The sequence below is a fragment of the Natator depressus genome, chromosome 25 (assembly GCF_965152275.1).
Source record: "Natator depressus isolate rNatDep1 chromosome 25, rNatDep2.hap1, whole genome shotgun sequence".
Taxonomy (NCBI): Eukaryota; Metazoa; Chordata; order Testudines; family Cheloniidae; genus Natator; species Natator depressus.
In genome coordinates, this window is record NC_134258.1 from 5,774,140 (window position 1) to 5,792,738 (window position 18,599).

Sequence of the window (18,599 nt, forward strand, 5' to 3'; positions counted from 1 at the left end):
ATGAAACTTGTATTAAAGACAATCTCAATGTCTTTATTGATTTCCTATATACAAAATCACAAAGCTGGCAAAAAGCAGAGCGCGTGAACACTGAATGAGCATTTGATACATTCATTAATATAGCACTAGAGTCTAGACGTTGCCAACTCTGTTTGAGGTGACATGATACAATAGAAACTTCTTATACTTTTGGAGACAGGCATGTTCCACAATGAATCTACAAAAAACAGAATCGCCTCAAACCGCATAAAGCCCTAAGAACAAAAATTGCTCAGATGTTATTCAGAGTTTAATTTTTCTTTTTAAAACATTTTTCAGCAGGATAGTCTAAAGCGACCTACCTGCCTTGTGGCTTGAAAGCAAGACTGGAAGGAGGGAGTATTAAAAACATAAGCCTTAAAAGGAAAAAGCCACCAGGTAGGTCTACACCTCAACCTCATCTTGAGGCTAAATGTCTTACGTGTCCTGCTATTTTCATGGCCCAGTGTGCAGATTTGCTTCTTCCAGGGTCCAATCATTTCTGCTATTACCACTTTATACAGAAATGCTCAGGGAGTGCTATATCCACAGCAAAGAGGTTACACCGAAGGTAATAAAATGGGCAAAGAAGCCCCGAACCCTGATGGACATATTCCCACAACCTTTGACAAGAAGAGGGGAAAAACAGGAGCGCAAAAGCAGGCAGGTCAGCTATGTACATTCCAACAGAAGGCAGTTTCCCTCTTGGAGGAAGGAGCATCTCCATTCTGTTAATCCATTTCAGAATATGTTTGCATTGCACAGAATCAGGTTCAATAACTTGAGTAGTGGACCCACCATTTTCAGTACTGGCCGTATTTTAAAAACTGCCTACCCTCAAGCAGGCTCACAATATACATCTCACAATGTCTTCCTAAAGAACAGAACACACTGACAACAGTATCTAACACCTACACGGATTATTTCTGGGTGACATTAATTCCTGATCTTTATTTTTGCTGTCTGGCTGGTGGAAAGTTACCCAGCCAGCCAGCCACAGAACCTAGACCCGGTTACTCTGGCATGCCCAGGGGAGGTGGTGATGTCAGAATGGGATACTATTTCCCAACTGGCAACAGGCACCAAATCATCCATTGCAGTAGAGGATGACTAGCATGTAATGCTTTGCTCAGGGACTGCTATCACAAATGCAACAAGGGAGCCCTGTCATAAGACCATGTCTGGAGCAGTGGAGAGAGAGAGAGAGACACACACACAAAGACTTTTTAATGAACCTCAACTTATCAGAGACAACACCATCATGCACTAATTAATTCCACACCAACACCTCTGAATGGTTTGGCCACCCATGCTTAGGAAGGCAGCCTTTATTTCAAATACCCTCCTCCTCGGCAGGCTGCTGGGAAGTAAAAATCCCTTTAGTCTTTGCTAGTCAGGGCAAGGGTGGGACCATTCAGGCAGTTACAAAACAAAGTCACACAGCTACTTCCCATCAAAGCAGCCTCATGCTCAGCTGAAATCACATCTGGTTATGGCGAGAGGCAACCAGTTTTGAACAGAGATAAGGGGAGAGGAGGAGGCTCTTTTGCCATCAAAGCACCCCCATCGATGTCTGGTGTGAAAGCTTTTGTTTAAGTCAACCAGGAGTCTCCAGTAAGAGCGTCATGCTGAGACCGTCTGTCCAAACACCCACTGAACAGGCTCTAGCTGTGAGGGGACAGACAAATGTGCATGGACAAGCAGAAACTCTTCAGTCCTTTTCTATTCTGTTTCATAAATCCCGCTCCATCTGCTGCTGGTTAAAGAAGTGACACTTGAACACCAAACCCCCTTCCTCTTTGGCAGCAGAGCTCTGACCCAGTCTGAACAGTTGGTGAAGCAAAGAAAACAAGACAGTAGAAGAGCCATGCTGCAACGTGCCTGAAGACCGCAGCCATATACTTTACACTGGAGCCAAGCGAGGCACATTGTCAGGTAGAAGCAGCCACGGTCAACTGCTACCGCGAAGTGGAAGGGATTCAGTTAGCGTGGCAGCTACCAGTATGGATTCCCTGCTGCTAAACGCTGCACAGGGGATATTTAACATCCCCCATTTGTTTAAACAGCATACAGACAAAACTGCAAAAGCACCCCCAGGCCAGAGCAGAGGAGCCTGCATGTAGGTAGCAAAGGTGCTGTGCTAAGTGCTGATCTACTGGGCCTCTCCACCTACGTACAGGGTCATCTAGCCCCAGGGGGTTTCCGTTGGGTTGTACTAACTGTCCAACTTAAAGGACTGTCTCAAATTAGCAAAAATGCCCACGTAAAACTCTGGTTGGTCTCTGTAGAGGTTCTCTCCTGGAGCTGGGAGGCCGTTCTGAGGTCTCCAACAATACGTAGTGCTGAAATAGGAAAACCTCCATGAACACCAGTTTCCTTAATTTTCTGAAAAGAGCAAAAGATAGGTACAGCCTGGCAGTATGGCAGACATGTTCAGTGAAACCTCTCTGAGAAACCTCCCCCTTTTGGCAGCACAGCTGAATCGACCTGGCAAACCCTCTCATCCCAATCCCAAGTAGGGCAGAGGAAGAAAAAGTCAATATGATCCTCAATATGAATTTTCTTTTTGCAGGATTGTCACCTAGTGGAGAATTTAACCACAATGAGAGCCACTTGTTTCCATGCTTCCAGCTGATGTAAAAGCATCTACATTCATGACAATAAAAAACCCATGAAATTAGAGAGGGTTATCAGTAAAATGAAGAGTTACTAGCCACAGGCAACCTATAAATGACACCAGTAAACCAGTTAGTCTGTACATGGGGGTGGCAGCAGCAGCATCACTAGCACAAGGCAAAACATGAGCTTTACAATTATTTTACCGAGACCTTTGGCTAGAGTGGCTCCCACTGGCATTGCTGAATTCAGCCAGAGATTTTGTTTGGAAGGGCGTGGGAGAGAGGGAGAAGGGGAGACAAAAGTTCCTCCAACACAGCTGATTCCAACAGCTGCACTATGTATAGAAGATAATCTCTGGGATCTGTCCATCCTCCACAGACGTGCCGTTGTTATTCCCAGCCGCGTAACAGAACGTAAAGCATGTTTTGGCTCCTGTTGTTGGTGATTCATGGATCACTTTACGCAGTCCTTTGGTTCCGTAGTGAGAATCTGGACCCTGCATTAGTGACAGAAAACAGGGGGCAAGCCCATTAGTAAGAGGGAATACAGCCAGGCCAGAGCGAAACCAGGCTGCTTACAGCAGCTCCGTCACGAACTCAGGGTCTGATCTTGCCAGGTGACGAGCATCCCTACAGCTCTGCGAAGTGCTCAGGGCCAAGGACGCTCGGCAACTCACCGCTACTAAATCTCAAATATTTTAAGACACCAACAGCAAGCAGCTATTTTCTGCAGTCCAAGGTTTTGACGCTGACTTGCTTCAGAGATGGTTTTCCTTTTCCAAGGGGAAGGCTCAAAAAAGCCAAGCACAGACCTCCACCGCTAATTCGCACACTCACTGGGCAGCTACTGTTACTCATTTTATTCATTACTTCTTTGCACCCAACCCCCCTGTCATAGAATCAGAGAATCTCAGGGTTGGAAGGGACCCCAGGAGGTATCTAGTCCAACCCCCTGCTCAAAGCAGGACCAATCCCCAACTAAATCACCCCAGCCAGGGCTTTGTCAAGCCTGACCTTAAAAACTTCTAAGGAAGGAGATTCCACCACCTCCCTAGGTAACGCATTCCAGTGCTTCACCACCCTCCTAGTGAAAAAGTTTTTCCTAATATCCAACCTAAACCTCCCCCACTGCAACTTGAGACCATTACTCCTTGTTCTGTCATCTGCTACCCCTGAGAACAGTCTAGATCCATCCTCTTTGCAACCCCCTTTCAGGTAGTTGAAAGCAGCTATCAAATCCCCCCTCATTCTTCTCTTCTGCAGACTAAACAATCCCAGTTCCCTCAGCCTCTCCTCATAAAAGTCACGTGTTCCAGTCCCCTAATCACTTTTGTTGCCCTCCGCTGGACTCTTTCCAATTTTTCCACATCCTTCTTGTAGTGTGGGGCCCAAAACTGGACACAGTACTCCAGATGAGGCCTCACCAATGTCCAATAGAGGGGAACAATCACGTCCCTCGATCTGCTGGCAATGCCCCTACTTACACAGCCCAAAATGCCATCAGCCTTCTTGGCAACAAGGGCACACTGTTGACTCATATCCAGCTTCTCATCCACTGTAACCCCTAGGTCCTTTTCTGCAGAACTGCTGCCTAGCCATTCGGTCCCTAGTCTGTAGCGGTGCATGGGATTCTTCCGTCCTAAGTGCAGGACTCTGCACTTGTCCTTGTTGAACCTCATCAGATTTCTTTTGGCCCAATCCTCTAATTTGTCTAGGTCCCCTGTATCCTATCCCTACCCTCAGGTGTATCTACCTCTCCTCCCAGTTTAGTGTCATCTGCAAACTTGCTGAGGGTGGAATCCACACCATCCTCCAGATCATTAATGAAGATATTGAACAAAACTGGTCCCAGGACCGATCCTTGGGGCACTCCACTTGATACCGGCTGCCAACTGGACATGGAGCCATTGATCACTACCCGTTGAGCCCAACGATCTAGCAAGAATTCTATCCACCTTATCAGTCCATTCATCCAGCCCATACTTCTTTAACTTGCTGGCAAGAATACTATGGGAGACTGTATCAAAAGTTTTGCTAAAGTCAAGGAATAACAGATCCACTGCTTTCCCTTCATCCACAGAGCCAGTTATCATCATAGAAGGCAATTAGATTAGTCAGGCATGACTTGCCCTTGGTGAATCCATGCTGACTGTTCCTGATCACTTTCCTCTCCTCTAAGTGCTTCAGAATTGATTCCTTGAGGACCTGCTCCATGATTTTTCCAGGGACTGAGGTGAGGCTGACTGGCCTCTAGTTCCCAGGATCCTCCTACTTCCCTTTAAGATGGGCACTACATTAGCCTTTTTCCAGTCATCTGGGACCTCCCCCGATCGCCATGAGTTTTCAAAGATAATGGCCAATGGCTCTGCAATCACATCCGCCAACTCCTTTAGCACTCTCAGATGCAGTGCATCTGGCCCCACGGACTTGTGCTCGTCCAGCTTTTCTCTCCCTGCCTTCCACCAACTCCACTATCCGTCCTGTACCCCATATTCAACCTTTCTTATATCTTCCATTCCCTCCCCCCTACTCTCTCTAGCTATTGTGAAGTCTTGTCACTTCTTCCTGTACAGCAGTGCTTCTCAAGCTATCTGATGTGGGGGACTGGCAACTTTTGTTTTTTTCCCCTATGTGCGCGCAGACTGGCAACCGATGGCTCGCGGACCGGCACCAGTCCACGGACCACCACTTTGAGTAGCACTGCTGTACATCCCCTCTGCCATAGGCTTCCTGTAGTGAAGAAAACACTGCCCAGTTGAAGAGAACTCAGAATTAGGTAGTCTTGTAAAAAGTTCCAAGAGCTGTATGACAAATGCTCACAACCCTGGTATTCTCATCTGAAAGAGACCTCCAAGAGCCATGTTGCCCATTAACAGTATTCAAACACTAGTCAATGTCCACACTATTAAATCATTTCATGCAATACCGGATTTTCCATCACCCATCCAACTACTGACCCATTATGACCACGCTTAATTGGTCTCACCTGAAGCACATGGCTAGATTTACATTTCTATGTTCCCACAGGGAATTGGGGCACTGTTAGGACCAGAGACAAGTTTTCGAGGCTTTCCCATGTGTTCTGTCAGTATGTATGCATACACAAAGAGACTCACATGCAAAGAGGATTCTCAGATTGAAAACTAGCTGCACCTAAGTATTCCTAGCACTGAGACAATAAAGACCTTGCATACAACTGTATTCCAGTAACACCATGAAGTCTCACCCAAGATCAGGGGCCCACTATGCTAGGGGCTGTGCAGACACACATGAAAAGCCACCTGCCTTGAAGAGTTTACAAACTAAATAGAAAGACTAAGGGTGAAAGTAGCTACAGGAAGATTTTGAACAAGCCTTTCATAAGATCTAAGGTAGAATGAAGGCCCCTTTCCCATTTCAAAAACTGCTTCTACGTTTGAACTCTAGTGTATACAGGGCCATTGTTGCATCATTTAACCCATATAACAATGTTATCAGTTCTTGACAGTATGTACTGATACTGCTTCCTTAGTGTAGAATGCGCATAACTATAAATAAATTCACAAAACCAAGACTATCTACACTGGCCAGAAAAACACAATTTCAGCACTAATGCAGCCAGCACCATTAGCTTGCCTAGCAAACATTTCATAGAATCATAGAATATCAGGGTTGGAAGGGACCCCAGAAGGTCATCTAGTCCAACCCCCTGCTCGAAGCAGGACCAATTCCCAGTTAAATCATCCCAGCCAGGGCTTTGTCAAGCCTGACCTTAAAAACCTCTAAGGAAGGAGATTCTACCACCTCCCTAGGTAACGCATTCCAGTGTTTCACCACCCTCTTAGTGAAAAAGTTTTTCCTAATATCCAATCTAAACCTCCCCCATTGCAACTTGAGACCATTACTCCTCGTTCTGTCATCTGCTACCATTGAGAACAGTCTAGAGCCATCCTCTTTGGAACCCCCTTTCAGGTAGTTGAAAGCAGCTATCAAATCCCCCCTCATTCTTCTCTTCTGCAGACTAAACAAACAAACAAACTAAACAAACAAACATTTACTAAACAAAACTAACTCTGAATGTTAACCCCTGACATGCCACTTGCATATTGGTAAGGAGCTAAACAATAAGTGCGAAATTTCAAAGAACAGGAAGAGACCCTGGAGGTCTAAAAACAGGATCAACGTTACTTCCCACGAGACCAGCAAACCCATTAATCCTCCCTCCCATACACATACTGCAGCTAGAGCCCCATTACAGTACCTTTAGTGTCGCACAGGCTGTATAGCTGACGTTGGGTAAAATCTCAACAGGCTCTTTAAACATGACCCGGAAAGTGCTGGAGGATCCATCACAGCTGAACCCAGTGTCATTTTGACCCAGTACTGTATTGCTGTCTGTGTGGATGATCTGGAAGATGGATAAGAAAAGTAAACATCTGTGTAATTAGCTTATTTAAAAAAAAAAAAAGATGGGATTGGCATTTAATTTAGTTATTTCCTCTCTGAGTTGCACATTAGGCCCATTAGCGCAGTTCTTCATTATCTAAACACTTCTCTGGACTGGTGAAGAGAGATAAGGTAGCTTTACACAGGCTTCTTTGGTACAGATTTGTTAGCTGCGTTAAGTGTGCCGACTCCACCAGTCAGACCTTTTAGAAAAATACAACGACACTGAAATGCAAACGCATCAACACAAGTCAGTACAGGGAAACGACAGGGGACAAGATTCTGAAGAGGAGCCCTCCTAATGCCTTCCATACTCAGATTTAAGGGGCCTTTTGTTTGAGTCAAGTTCACTGTTATAAAATTAGAGTGAACTCGTAGACAGGGACAAACAGTACTTGACAAGACTGAATATGCCTCGCAAAGAGAACTGTTTAATCAGAACAAAACGGGGGTCATTGGGACTAGGTGATTTAGTGACGTATGAGACTCCATAGTGCTAGGTATCCTGCACTGGTTTCCAGTTATTTCTGGGTCCAATTTAAATACAGATATGGATCTACACAGTCGCACAGGTTTGGATCCCAGCAATCTTTGAGACCTTCTCTCCCTTTACACTGCAACTTGATAGTTGATTTCAGCTGGGATATTCTTGCTTAGGTCTCTAGTCTGGAGCTGGGGGGAGACGGGGGACTGAGGACAGTGTTCTCAGTAAGAGACCCTTCAATGCAAATGCTTTCTTCGCTGGTCAGATGGAGCTTATGTACTTCCTGCCCTTTTGTCAATGGAACTGGAGATACGTTTCTTTACAATCGCTCTTTTGATTGCTATGGTTTGATTTGAAGCTGAGGTACCCAACCCCAGAGGATAAGCAGTGTTCAACTTTCCTGAGCCAGGTATTAATGTGCCATTCCAACTCACTTCTTCCAAATGGATCCTAGAGCACTTTGCAAAGTGATTGCACTGAAAGAACAGACTAGGTGATGAGCTAACTGCCTACTGGTACTGTTCTGGAACAACGCCAGGACTGATTGTGGTAAAACCACAGATAATGCTGCTCAGTCCAACAAGTGCCCATCTGTGCATTACCACCACATCACCCCACCCTCTCATTGTTTTGGTTTATACTACATTTTAAGGGAATCTTTCACAGAATATCAGTGTTGGAAGGGACCTCAGAAGGTCATCTAGTCCAAGCCCCTGCTCAAAGCAGGACCAATCCCCAACTAAATCATCCCAGCCAGGGTTGTCAAGCCTGACCTTAAAAACCTCAAAGGAAGGAGATTCCACCACCTCCCTAGGTAACCCATTTCAGTGCTTCACCACCCTCCTAGTGAAAAAGCTTTTCTTAACATCCAATCTAAATTTCCCCCACTGTAACTTCAGACCATTACTCCTCGTTCTGTCATCTGGTACCACTGAGAACAGTCTAGATCCATCCTCTTTGGAACCCCCTTTCAGGTAGTTGAAAGCAGCTATCAAATGCCCCCTCATTCTTCTCTTCTGCAGACTAAACAATCCCAGTTCCCTCAGCCTCTCCTCATAAAAGTCAAGTGTTCCAGTCCCCTCATCATTTTTGTTGCCCTCCGCTGGACGCTTTCCAATTTTTCCACATCCTTCTTGTGGTGTGGAGCCCAAAACTGGACACAGTACTCCAGATGCGACCTCACCAATGTCGAATGGAGGGGAACAATCACGTCCCTTGATCTGCTGACAATGTCCCTACTTACACAGCCCAAAATGCCATTGGCCTTCTTGGCAACAAGGGCACACTGCTGACTCATATCCAGCTTCTCATCCACTGTAACCCCTAGGTCCTTTTCTGCAGAACTGCTATCTAGCCATTCGGTCCCTATGGTTACTAACCTTCAGCAAGTGTTGGTCTCAAGAGGTGTTGCGCGTGTCCATCCCACTCTTGGTGTGAGTGTGCCCCATGCACACTCACCGTCAATTTTTCCCTCCATGGTACCCGTTGGGGCAGCTCAAGTGCCCTCTGCTGCTGCACACCACTGTGCACTGGCGGAAAGGGCCCAGCCACGCCTGAGCCCCCTCAGTTCCTTCCTGCTGGACAACCCCAAGGCAAAGGGGCAGGAGGGCAGCTGTGGGATTGATACGTTCAACACATCTTGAAAAACAACAGTTACAGACTGTTAGTAACCATTTCTTCTTCTTCACATGATTGCATTCCACTCTTGGCCACTCACTGGCCATAAAGTAGGAGGAGGGATCCGAGTTCATGCACACAGACTGGAGTATAGCTTGTCGAAATTTAGCACAGTCTCTGCAGTACCGAGTGATGGCACACTGGGGTGCAAAGGTGTAAACTGAAGACCAGGTTGCCGCCCTACAAATGGCCAGGATAGGACTTGTGCAAGGAACACCGCAGAGGCCTCTTGCGATACTGTGGTGCTCACCAGGGAAACGCCTGCCACGTCATAACGCACACGAAGGCAGGAAGTTATGCAAGATGAAATTCTTTCCAAGGAGACCTTGAGACTCTCCATTCTGTCTGTTATGGCCATGAACAGCTGGGCTGACAAACGAAGCTGTTTAGACCTGTCTACATAGACTAGTCGAAGTTGATCGGCAGACCTAGAGCTTCAAAAGTTGACTGGATAAGATGTACGCTGGACAGTACCTGAGCCCGGATCAGCCTCTGACTAGCCAGTTGCCCAGGTAAGAGCAGTCCTGTACTCCTAGCCTCATCAGGAAAGCAGCTATCACAGACATACATTTTGTGAAAACCCAGGGAGCTGCTGACAGGCCAAAAGGAAGCACCGTGAACTGGTCACAGGACTGCTTTGTTACAAACCCAAAACACTTTGTAACCTTGATAAATTGCCACGTGAAAGTAGGCATCTTTTCAATCGAGGACAGCGTACCAGGATCCAGGGAGAGATAATGGAAGCCCGAGTGACCAAGCTAAACTTTCTTTTTGAGAGATCTGTTGACCTGATGCAGGTCCAAAACTGATCTGAGACCTCCCTTTGCTTTCGGACTAAAATCACTTCCCTCTGGGGAACCTCCTCTATGACCAAAGGATAGGTTGAACCTGCTGGAGGAAGAGCTCCTTGTGAGAGTGGCTCCTGAAGAGGGATGGGGAGGGAGCAGCAGAAACAAACTGATCTGTATATTCTACTTCCATAGATCTTAATACCCAGCGGTCTGAAGTAATCCAGAACCAAGCACTGATGAAGTGGGAAAAGCGGTTTGCAAATATAGGGAAAATGGAATCTGGCAGGACAGCCAAATAGCTGTTTAGCACCCACTAGGCATCAAGATGGAGCAGGCACTGATGCAGAGACAGATGGAGGGGGTGTTCTAGGTCTATAACCCCTACTCTTCTTTCTCTGCAGGCCCTGCTGAGAAGCAGGAGCAGAGTAACAGTGAGTCTGTTTATAGGTGAAAGTGCTTTTTGGATGGGGCTGGTGCGTACGGCCCCAAAGACTTTAAAGTAGACAGACCTAGAGTCCTTCAAGCCATGGATCTTAGAGTCAGTTTTCTCTGAAAACAATAAAGACACTTCAAAGGGCAGGTCTTGTAAAGTCTATTGGACTCTTGTGGAAGCCTGAGCACACCAGCCTTGCCACTGCAGAAGTCACGGATCTAGCCACAAAGTCCAATGCACCCAGCACAGCCTGCAACAAAGATCTTGTTACATATTTCTTCTCATCAACAAGAACTCCTGCCTAATGTCCTCTGGAAGCATGTCTATGAACTCTGAAACAGAGTCCCACGCTCAGAAGAACGTAAGAAAGGCCATGCAGGGTTGGACCAATGGTCTGTCTAGCCCAGTATCCTGTCTTCTGACAGCGGCCAATGCCAGGTGCTTCAGAGGGAATGAAGAGAACAGGCAATCAAGTAATCCATCCCATCATCCAGTCCCAGCTTCTGGCAATGAGGCTAGGGACACCCAGAGCATGGGGTTCATCCCTGCCCATCGTGGCTAATAGCCATTGATAGACCTATCTTACATGATTTTATCTAGTTCTGTTTTGAACTCAGTTATTCGTTTGCCCTTCACAACATCCCCTGGCAATGAGTTCCACAGGCTGACTGTGCATTATGTGAAGAAATACTTCCTTTTGTTCGTTTTAAACCTGCTGCCTATTAATTTAACTGGGTGACCCCTAGTTCTTGTGTTATTTACTCCTTTGTATATCATTTCCTTATTCACTTTCTCCACACCAGCCAAGATTTTATAGACCCATCATATTCCACCCCACCTTTCGTCACCTCTTTTCCAAGCTCAAAAGTCCCAGGTCGTCTTAATCTCTTGTCATACAGAAGTAATACCCGTAATCATTTTTGTTGCCCTTCTCTGTACCTTCTCCAATTCCAACGTATCTTTTTTGAGATGTGGCAACCAGATCTGCATGCAGTATTCAAGATATGGGTGTACCATTATGATATTTTCTGTCTTATTATCGATCCCTTTCCAAATGGTTCCTAACATTGCTCAGTTTTTTGACTGCCACTGCATCCTGAGACTATGTTTTCGGAGAACTATCCACAATGACCACTCAAGAAAGAGATCTTGGAGTAACAGCTAATTTAGACCCCATCATTTTGTACTCTAAAAGTCTCTAATGTTTAGAGACACTCAAATCGTACCAGCCCAAAAGCATTCGCTGATTGGCAGTCCTGAACTGCAATCCCCACGTAGCATAAACTTTTCTACTCAACAGATCTAGTTTTTTCCTGTCCTTCGATTCAGGGGTTGCCCCTGTTGTTCCCTTTCACTAGCTGTGGATATCACCAGAGAGGATGGCAGGGTGGGGGGATGAGAATAGAGACATTCAGACTCCTGGGACGGAACAGAATATTTATGTTTGTCGCTTTTTTGAGGCAGGGAAGAGATAAAGGGGGTCTGCCAGAGAGCCTTAGCAGGGTCCATAATCACCTTATTAATAGGTAAGGCCACTCATAAAGGCCCTGCTGTGGCCAAAATGTCAACAAGGCGGTGTGAGGATTCTTTAACCTCCTCCACCACGATCTCCAGGCTTAAGGCCACCCTCTTTCGCAGCTCTTGGTTCAGTCAGTCATTGGGGGCAGGTGAAACATCCCGAGCAGACTGCCTTATCAGGAGAGGACGAAGAAGAGGCCAGCACAGGCTCCTCCAGTAGCTGTCCAGAAGGGTCTTTGTGAACTGCCTCTTGCTGCTTGTACTGGACTCAGGAACAGGCGGTGCCTGGCGAGTAGACTCCCCACCTCTCTCCAATGACACAGAGCAGGAATGCCTCATATGACCTAGAAACCAGGGGGGAACCCCACGGGTTTCAAAAAGGCCACCGGACGGAGGTGGGTGCCAGGAACTCCCTGGCCACACACTTGATGGCACTCCCGTTGAAGGTTCCCTAGCAGTGCCTTGGTGGAGAGTAGTGAAACTGGCTCCCACACTGGGAAACAAAGGAGCAAATCTCTGATTCAGAGGAGGACTATTATCCCTCTGCTGACCAAGGGGGAGCTGCTCCCAACAGTGCCCGAGACCACTGCTGAGCCAAAGGAGCACCTCCATGAGCCAAAACTTTAACCTAGCTTCCGTCTTTCCTCATCCAAGGCTTAAAGTCTTTGCAGATCTGGCAACAACCCTGAATATGAGCTTCCCCGAAACGCTTTCAGCAGCTTGAGTGTGGGTTGCTCACGGGCCTCAGCCTACCACGAGAGACAGAGCTTGAAGCCCAGGGACCGAGGCATCCCTCAGTCCCACACAACGTGAAAAAACCCAACTGGGGACTGAGGAAACACCTACACTCACTACACCATTAGGTATGTACTAAAGCTATGAATCTAGAAAACTGTCTACAATTAATTTACAATGAACACGGTACTTGCTAAGGTAAGCCAAGCAATTCCAAGGACCATTGCAATGCAATGCAAACACTCAGTATTTGTATCCCATAGTATAGTTATAATATAAGTAAGATTAATACCGGCAGCATCCTACAAGTATTCCATAAAGTCTAAACATATTTTTTTTAACACTCATATCTGTGAGTAGGAAGGAACTGAGAGGGCTCGGGGCGGGTGGGCCCTTTATACACCACGCAGTAGCGTACAAGGTGCCACGACAGGTATTACTGAGAGGAAAAAACTTCCTGACAACTGCATGCAAAGGCGCTTGCACATTGGGAGTGGAATGACACACGCAATCACTCAAAGGACGCCTGTGTAAACATGTGTTTCCCTAACCCAGGCGTTTACCTGAATTGTCTCAATGTGGTCAGATTATACATTCTTATGAGAACTAAACTCCCAACATGGCAGCACTGAGATACCGCAACAATGGATGCCATTTATAGCAGAACAGAAACAGGATTATGAAAGTAGCTAATCCTCCTAGGCCCCATATGTCTCTTTACTCTGCTCAGCTAACCAGTATTTCTATAAAACTGGAAGACGCCTTTTTATAAAAAGGAGTTAACTGTATAGTTGAAAAGTTTGTTGTATATTTCACTGAGCGCTACACCAGCGAGTTTTATATGGCAGCAAATAAAGGGCATGTTTAGTACAGTAAAGAGAGAATGTTTAATACCTGTATATTTACTTGGTAGTCTGTCGGCCCATGTATTGATCCGTACAGTCCAAACCCAACTACAAATATCCTTTTGTTTACTGAGAACCTGTAAGATTTAGAGAGAGGTTAACAGGGAAGAGTCAGCACAAAAATGGCAAACTGGTCTGCTAAAGTAAGGAGGATGCATAGTGACCTTAGCTCACAGTTTGTTTTCAGGTCTAAGACTTACTGAATTCTGTACTGTATTTTAAGTGTGCTTTTTCAATAAGGTCTTAGATCCTTGATAGTTAATGATTTGCACTAAGGGAAAATAGAATTTTGTATTCTGCTTCCATAGTAACAGCATAAGCAATTCATGCTGCACCATTAACGCTCAGATTGACCCCCACACAAAACGGGATTAGGTGGCTATGTACATTGTCACATATGAGCTTTCATTAAAAAAACAAACAATGAACTCTCTAGCCCTTAGGACTGCAAAGACAGCCTCTAAGATGTGAACCAAGTCAAAGCTGATGCAGTGGTCTGCCGGAATCTGGAGAGGTTGAAAATAAAGCCAAGAGAGATGAACTGCTCCTACTCACCTCCATGAGATTAACACTTTGAAGCCAAGTAAGAATACTTTAAATGTCAACATTAAATATTTCACACCTGATCACTGAAGCAGAATCATTAAGTTAATAAACTTGTGCATAATTGCTCGGTGTATCTGCAGCGGAGCAGCTAGCTGCTGTCAAGATTGCCTGGGTAGAGAATAAGAACTCTGACAACTCCCACGCCCCACCTTATTCAAAGCTATCTTCATCCCCCCACCCCATGCCCCCAAGACAGGGAGGAAAAGGAAATACATCTGCCTTCCCATTGCCAAAACACTAGATTGCTTTTCTCTCCTCCCTGGATACCAAAACTGGATACCCCATTTCCAACACCACCTCCTCACCCCCTCAGACAACAGCTGCAATGTTAACGCGTGTTAGCAACGCACAGCCAGGGCACATTCAAAGTTGATCTGCCAGCAGTGTAAAATATCGCATACCAAAACTGCACAGCAGCCTGGCTCAACGTGCACCTCGAAGCTGACACTGTCAAACACTTTCACTTAAAATAAGTTAGACAACTTTAACTCAAAGCAGAGAGGTGTCAAGAGGTTTCTCAGTGTTAGATCTTTGCTCTAGAAGTTTCCTGCTGTAGTAGCCTCTCCAACACAAGGTTTTACCCTACTTTAATGATGCGGAAACTAAACCAGACAAATTAAACAACCTTCCTATAGTCACTGCAAGTCAGCAGCAAATAAAGGAATAGCCCAGCTCTCCTAGACTCCCAGTGCCTTGCTCTAATCACTAGGCCACAATGCTTGCAATCAGTAAGTGGAGCCTTTAATTGAGACAGCCTTCACTTCACTGTACCCATTAAAATGACCTTGAATCTACAGAATGATTAAAGGATTAGAAAATCTGCCTTACAGCTATTGAGCGCCTTGAGTCTATCTATTTAGGTTAACAAAGAGAAGGTTAAGGAGTGACTTGATTATAGTTCATCAGTATCTACGGGTGAACAAATATTTAATAATGGGCTCTTCAGCCTAGCAGAGAAAGGTCTAACAATCCAATGGTTGGAAGTTCAAGCTAGACAAATTCAGACTGGTAATAAGATATAAATTTATAACAGTAAGAAATTAACCATTGGAACAATTTATCAAGGGTTGGGATAGATTCTCCTTCAGATAATTTTTAAAGCAAGACCGGATGTGGTTCTGAGAGAGATGCTCTCATTCTGGGGCAGTTCTCAGACCTCTGCTATGCAGGAGGTCGGACTAGATGATCACAATGGCCTCTTCTGGCCCTGGCATCTATGAATCTACAGCAAGTTAGATTACAGAAGCTAGCTTGATGTTAGTAAAAAAGCTGGTGCATGATCTTAGTGCAACAGGGAACTGGCCCAGATTTAACAGAGCACTGGTGAATCAACATGTTGTTTAGTCACCCAAAGACAAGCCATGATTTGGCATAAGGCTACAGGTAACAATTAGAGAAGGGTCTGTGATACTTACTCTATCAAAAAGAACGACTGGGTGCATTTAAGGTGTGTCTACACTAGAAAGTAGAGCCGTTTTAAGCTACACAGGTATAATTAAAGCAGCAAACTCTCCCCACCACCCAGCATGGGCATAGTTATTATACAAAGTATAAACGAGCTTATACACATATAGCTTACTCCATTTTGGAAAGCAAATTAAGTTATACCAGTATAGGGCACCTTAACACTAGCATAACTGCATGCATGGTAGGGCCACACCCTAACCAGCAGTTATCCTGGTAGAACATTTTAGTGTAGGCCAGGCCTAAGACCACTCAAAGCTCAACAGAACAGGAAGAGATGAGCAGCAGAACTGACCTGATCCTGTCGCTAGTCCCACTGTACCCCCAGCGGCTCTCCACCTGCTGGAAACGGTTGATGCTGCACTCCTTCCCTCTCAGGCAGCAGCGTGGTCTGTCAATGAATTCCACTCGGGGTTTTGGATTGACAGTGAAGTGGAGAAACAGGCTAACCACTTCCCGGTCAGTCAGAATTCCTGACTGGGCAGGCCCTGCAGAGGAGCAGACAGAGAGCAACGCTGTCAGCACTTAAAAAAATTTAAAAAAAAAAAAAAAAAAAGCAAAAATTGCTGCAAGTTTTACAATAGAAGGCAAATTTATGCTGAGAATACGAGTAGGTGATTCCTACATAACATACACCAGGAATGCCCCACATGCTTAAATTCCCTCAGGAAAGGAAGCTAGCTTCACTGAGAACACAGTGTACACCAGGCCGCTTTCTACCTGCACATCAACATGTTGAGACACTACACATCAGCATCCGGTCTGGCATGTATTATAAATACATACCTCCATTCAGCCAACATGCTGTTATTTATTCAATTGGCCCGAGTTCTACCATAAACATTTAAGAATATCAAGGGCATGCAGCAAATTTCCCAACCCTACCCCTTTGAGAGACCAGTATTTATATTTTATGCAACAGTTACAAGATCTACACTCATTTAGTTTATTACCACTGCGGTGAAGACCCTAGATGGGATGATGTAATGGGGTAAGTACAGCAGGAAGAGATGTCGAAATTAAAAATATGCTGTCAATGTGAAAGGTAGCCCATTTTAACTGTTGAGATGGACATGGTTTCAGGTAATACCACCTACACCTGTGAACTCCCTGCAATTCTGGGGGATTTTGTTCCCACTTTAAAAAAAAAATACCACATTTCTCTGCCTGTTGCAGTATGCATCTTTCATATAGACAAAGAAAACTGACTATAGTTAAACAGTCTACAGAAAGTGCTACATAAACTATAAACCCAAAAAATTCCTCTTATCTTTCTGTTACAGTCATCTTAGGTATTCCTTCTAAAGGGACACTGAACTCAATCAATTTCCAGAAAGTTTAATTGAATGGTTCCAGTTGCTGCCAAAGCACCCTTTAAATAGCATGTCCTGACTAATTCCTTGCAGAGTAGCTTTTCTGGTACTGTGTTTAAAAGAAACTTCTGTGTGTGAGTGAGAGAGAGAGAACACCCAACAATGAAGTTGATTACACACAAAGTTGCTGTCAAATGCACAAAAAAAAATCTCCACCTCTTTTCCAGTTAGTCATCCTAAGTGTTGTTTGTAACTATGATTGGTTACATTCAGTGACTTGTAAATTAACTGTGCCCCTTTAAATAGTCTTGAAAGTCAGGTGTAAGATGGCACATGACTGCAAGAGACAAGGATGAAATACAATTTAAAGAAATATGTATGGTTAACATTTAAATGGCTTTACAGACACCTTGATCAGCAAAAAATTACTGCAAACAGATCATGTCTGAACATACCCAGTTGCCACAATTCCTGGTTCTGGAATGTTTCAAATTACTTGCTCTAAGGGAATGGGGTGTGACTGACCCGCTAGCCAGCCAAGATGCATTTATGTTGATCTCCACTTTCTATACTAAATTATAAGCTGGTTTTGTTGAAACCAACAGCTTCCAAAATCCTCTCATATAGGCTACCAGTTCCATTTTCCCACCTCCACTTTGGTTGACACAGACGCAAGAGGCCTTGCTCTGACAATGTTAGTTTAGAGGACAAAAGTGCAGCAAATCCAAGTTATTCATCCTTATTGAAGGAGGGGCTGGACGGTATAAATTGTTAGGATATTTTAAAGACTGGAATGGACACAGGAAGAACATTTCCTATATGTAATCTCAAAACAAGACAGCAACAGTGATTTCCCTGCTATTGGACAGGCCACAGCTCAAACAAGCAGTCATAACAGACCACAGAACGGAGGTCCTGGCTTTCCCTAGAGTCAAACTTCTCACCCTGGCACACCGAAAACCCATGCAAGCCTCCTACATAACTGAACTTGTCATCCATAAAAGTCTGAAGGGGAAAAAAAATCCAGCACCTTCCAGACGGAAAAGACAGAACAGGCAGAAACTGTTGCTTTTACTGATGAGAATTTTGACCCTATCAAGAAGAAACGTGCTTTCTTTAGTCACACCAGATGCTACATCAGATTTGGAATTGATGCAACAATCCTGTACCCAACTAAGCAGTGGTTCAAACATAAAGGAACAAACTGCACATTGTGACCATGGATATCAACTTCAAGGTGGAGGAAAGCCATTAAATATGTACAGCAGACCAACAGGATTGAGCCACTCAGTGAGAATGGACTGAATCTCTGACCAACAAAAGGGTCAGCATGTCAGTCAACGTCCAAGTCACAGGCAGCATGGCCATTTCTGCTGATTTTTAGTATATCCATCTTTTTAAATATACATTACACACTTTTTTGGTTATTGTGGCTGTCGTTATTACCAACTTTATTTTTCAGAGGTCAAAATTCATCATCAAGGAATGGAAGCCACCCCCTCCTAAGAACGGACCTACCCCCCCCCCCAAAAAAGTTGTGTTCGTGCCCCCTTCTGCTTTTTATAATGTAGAATGGGGACTTCTCGATGTTTCTAAATGGCTCTTCTGCTTG

The 18,599-nt window shown here is 45.0% G+C and overlaps 1 protein-coding gene across 1 annotated transcript in view; it reads right to left on the minus strand.

Moving 5' to 3' along the window:
- The window catches only part of BTBD2 (BTB domain containing 2), a 42,919-nt gene continuing 24,320 nt past the window's right edge, over nt 1-18,599 (minus strand). The window contains exons 6-9 of the mRNA XM_074939823.1: nt 15,970-16,162; nt 13,594-13,681; nt 6,877-7,023; nt 1-3,133 (exon numbers count right to left, since the gene is read on the minus strand). Of these exons, the coding sequence (XP_074795924.1) occupies nt 2,972-3,133; nt 6,877-7,023; nt 13,594-13,681; nt 15,970-16,162 (590 nt within the window). The 3' untranslated portion in view covers nt 1-2,971. The remainder of the gene's footprint in view (nt 3,134-6,876; nt 7,024-13,593; nt 13,682-15,969; nt 16,163-18,599) is intronic.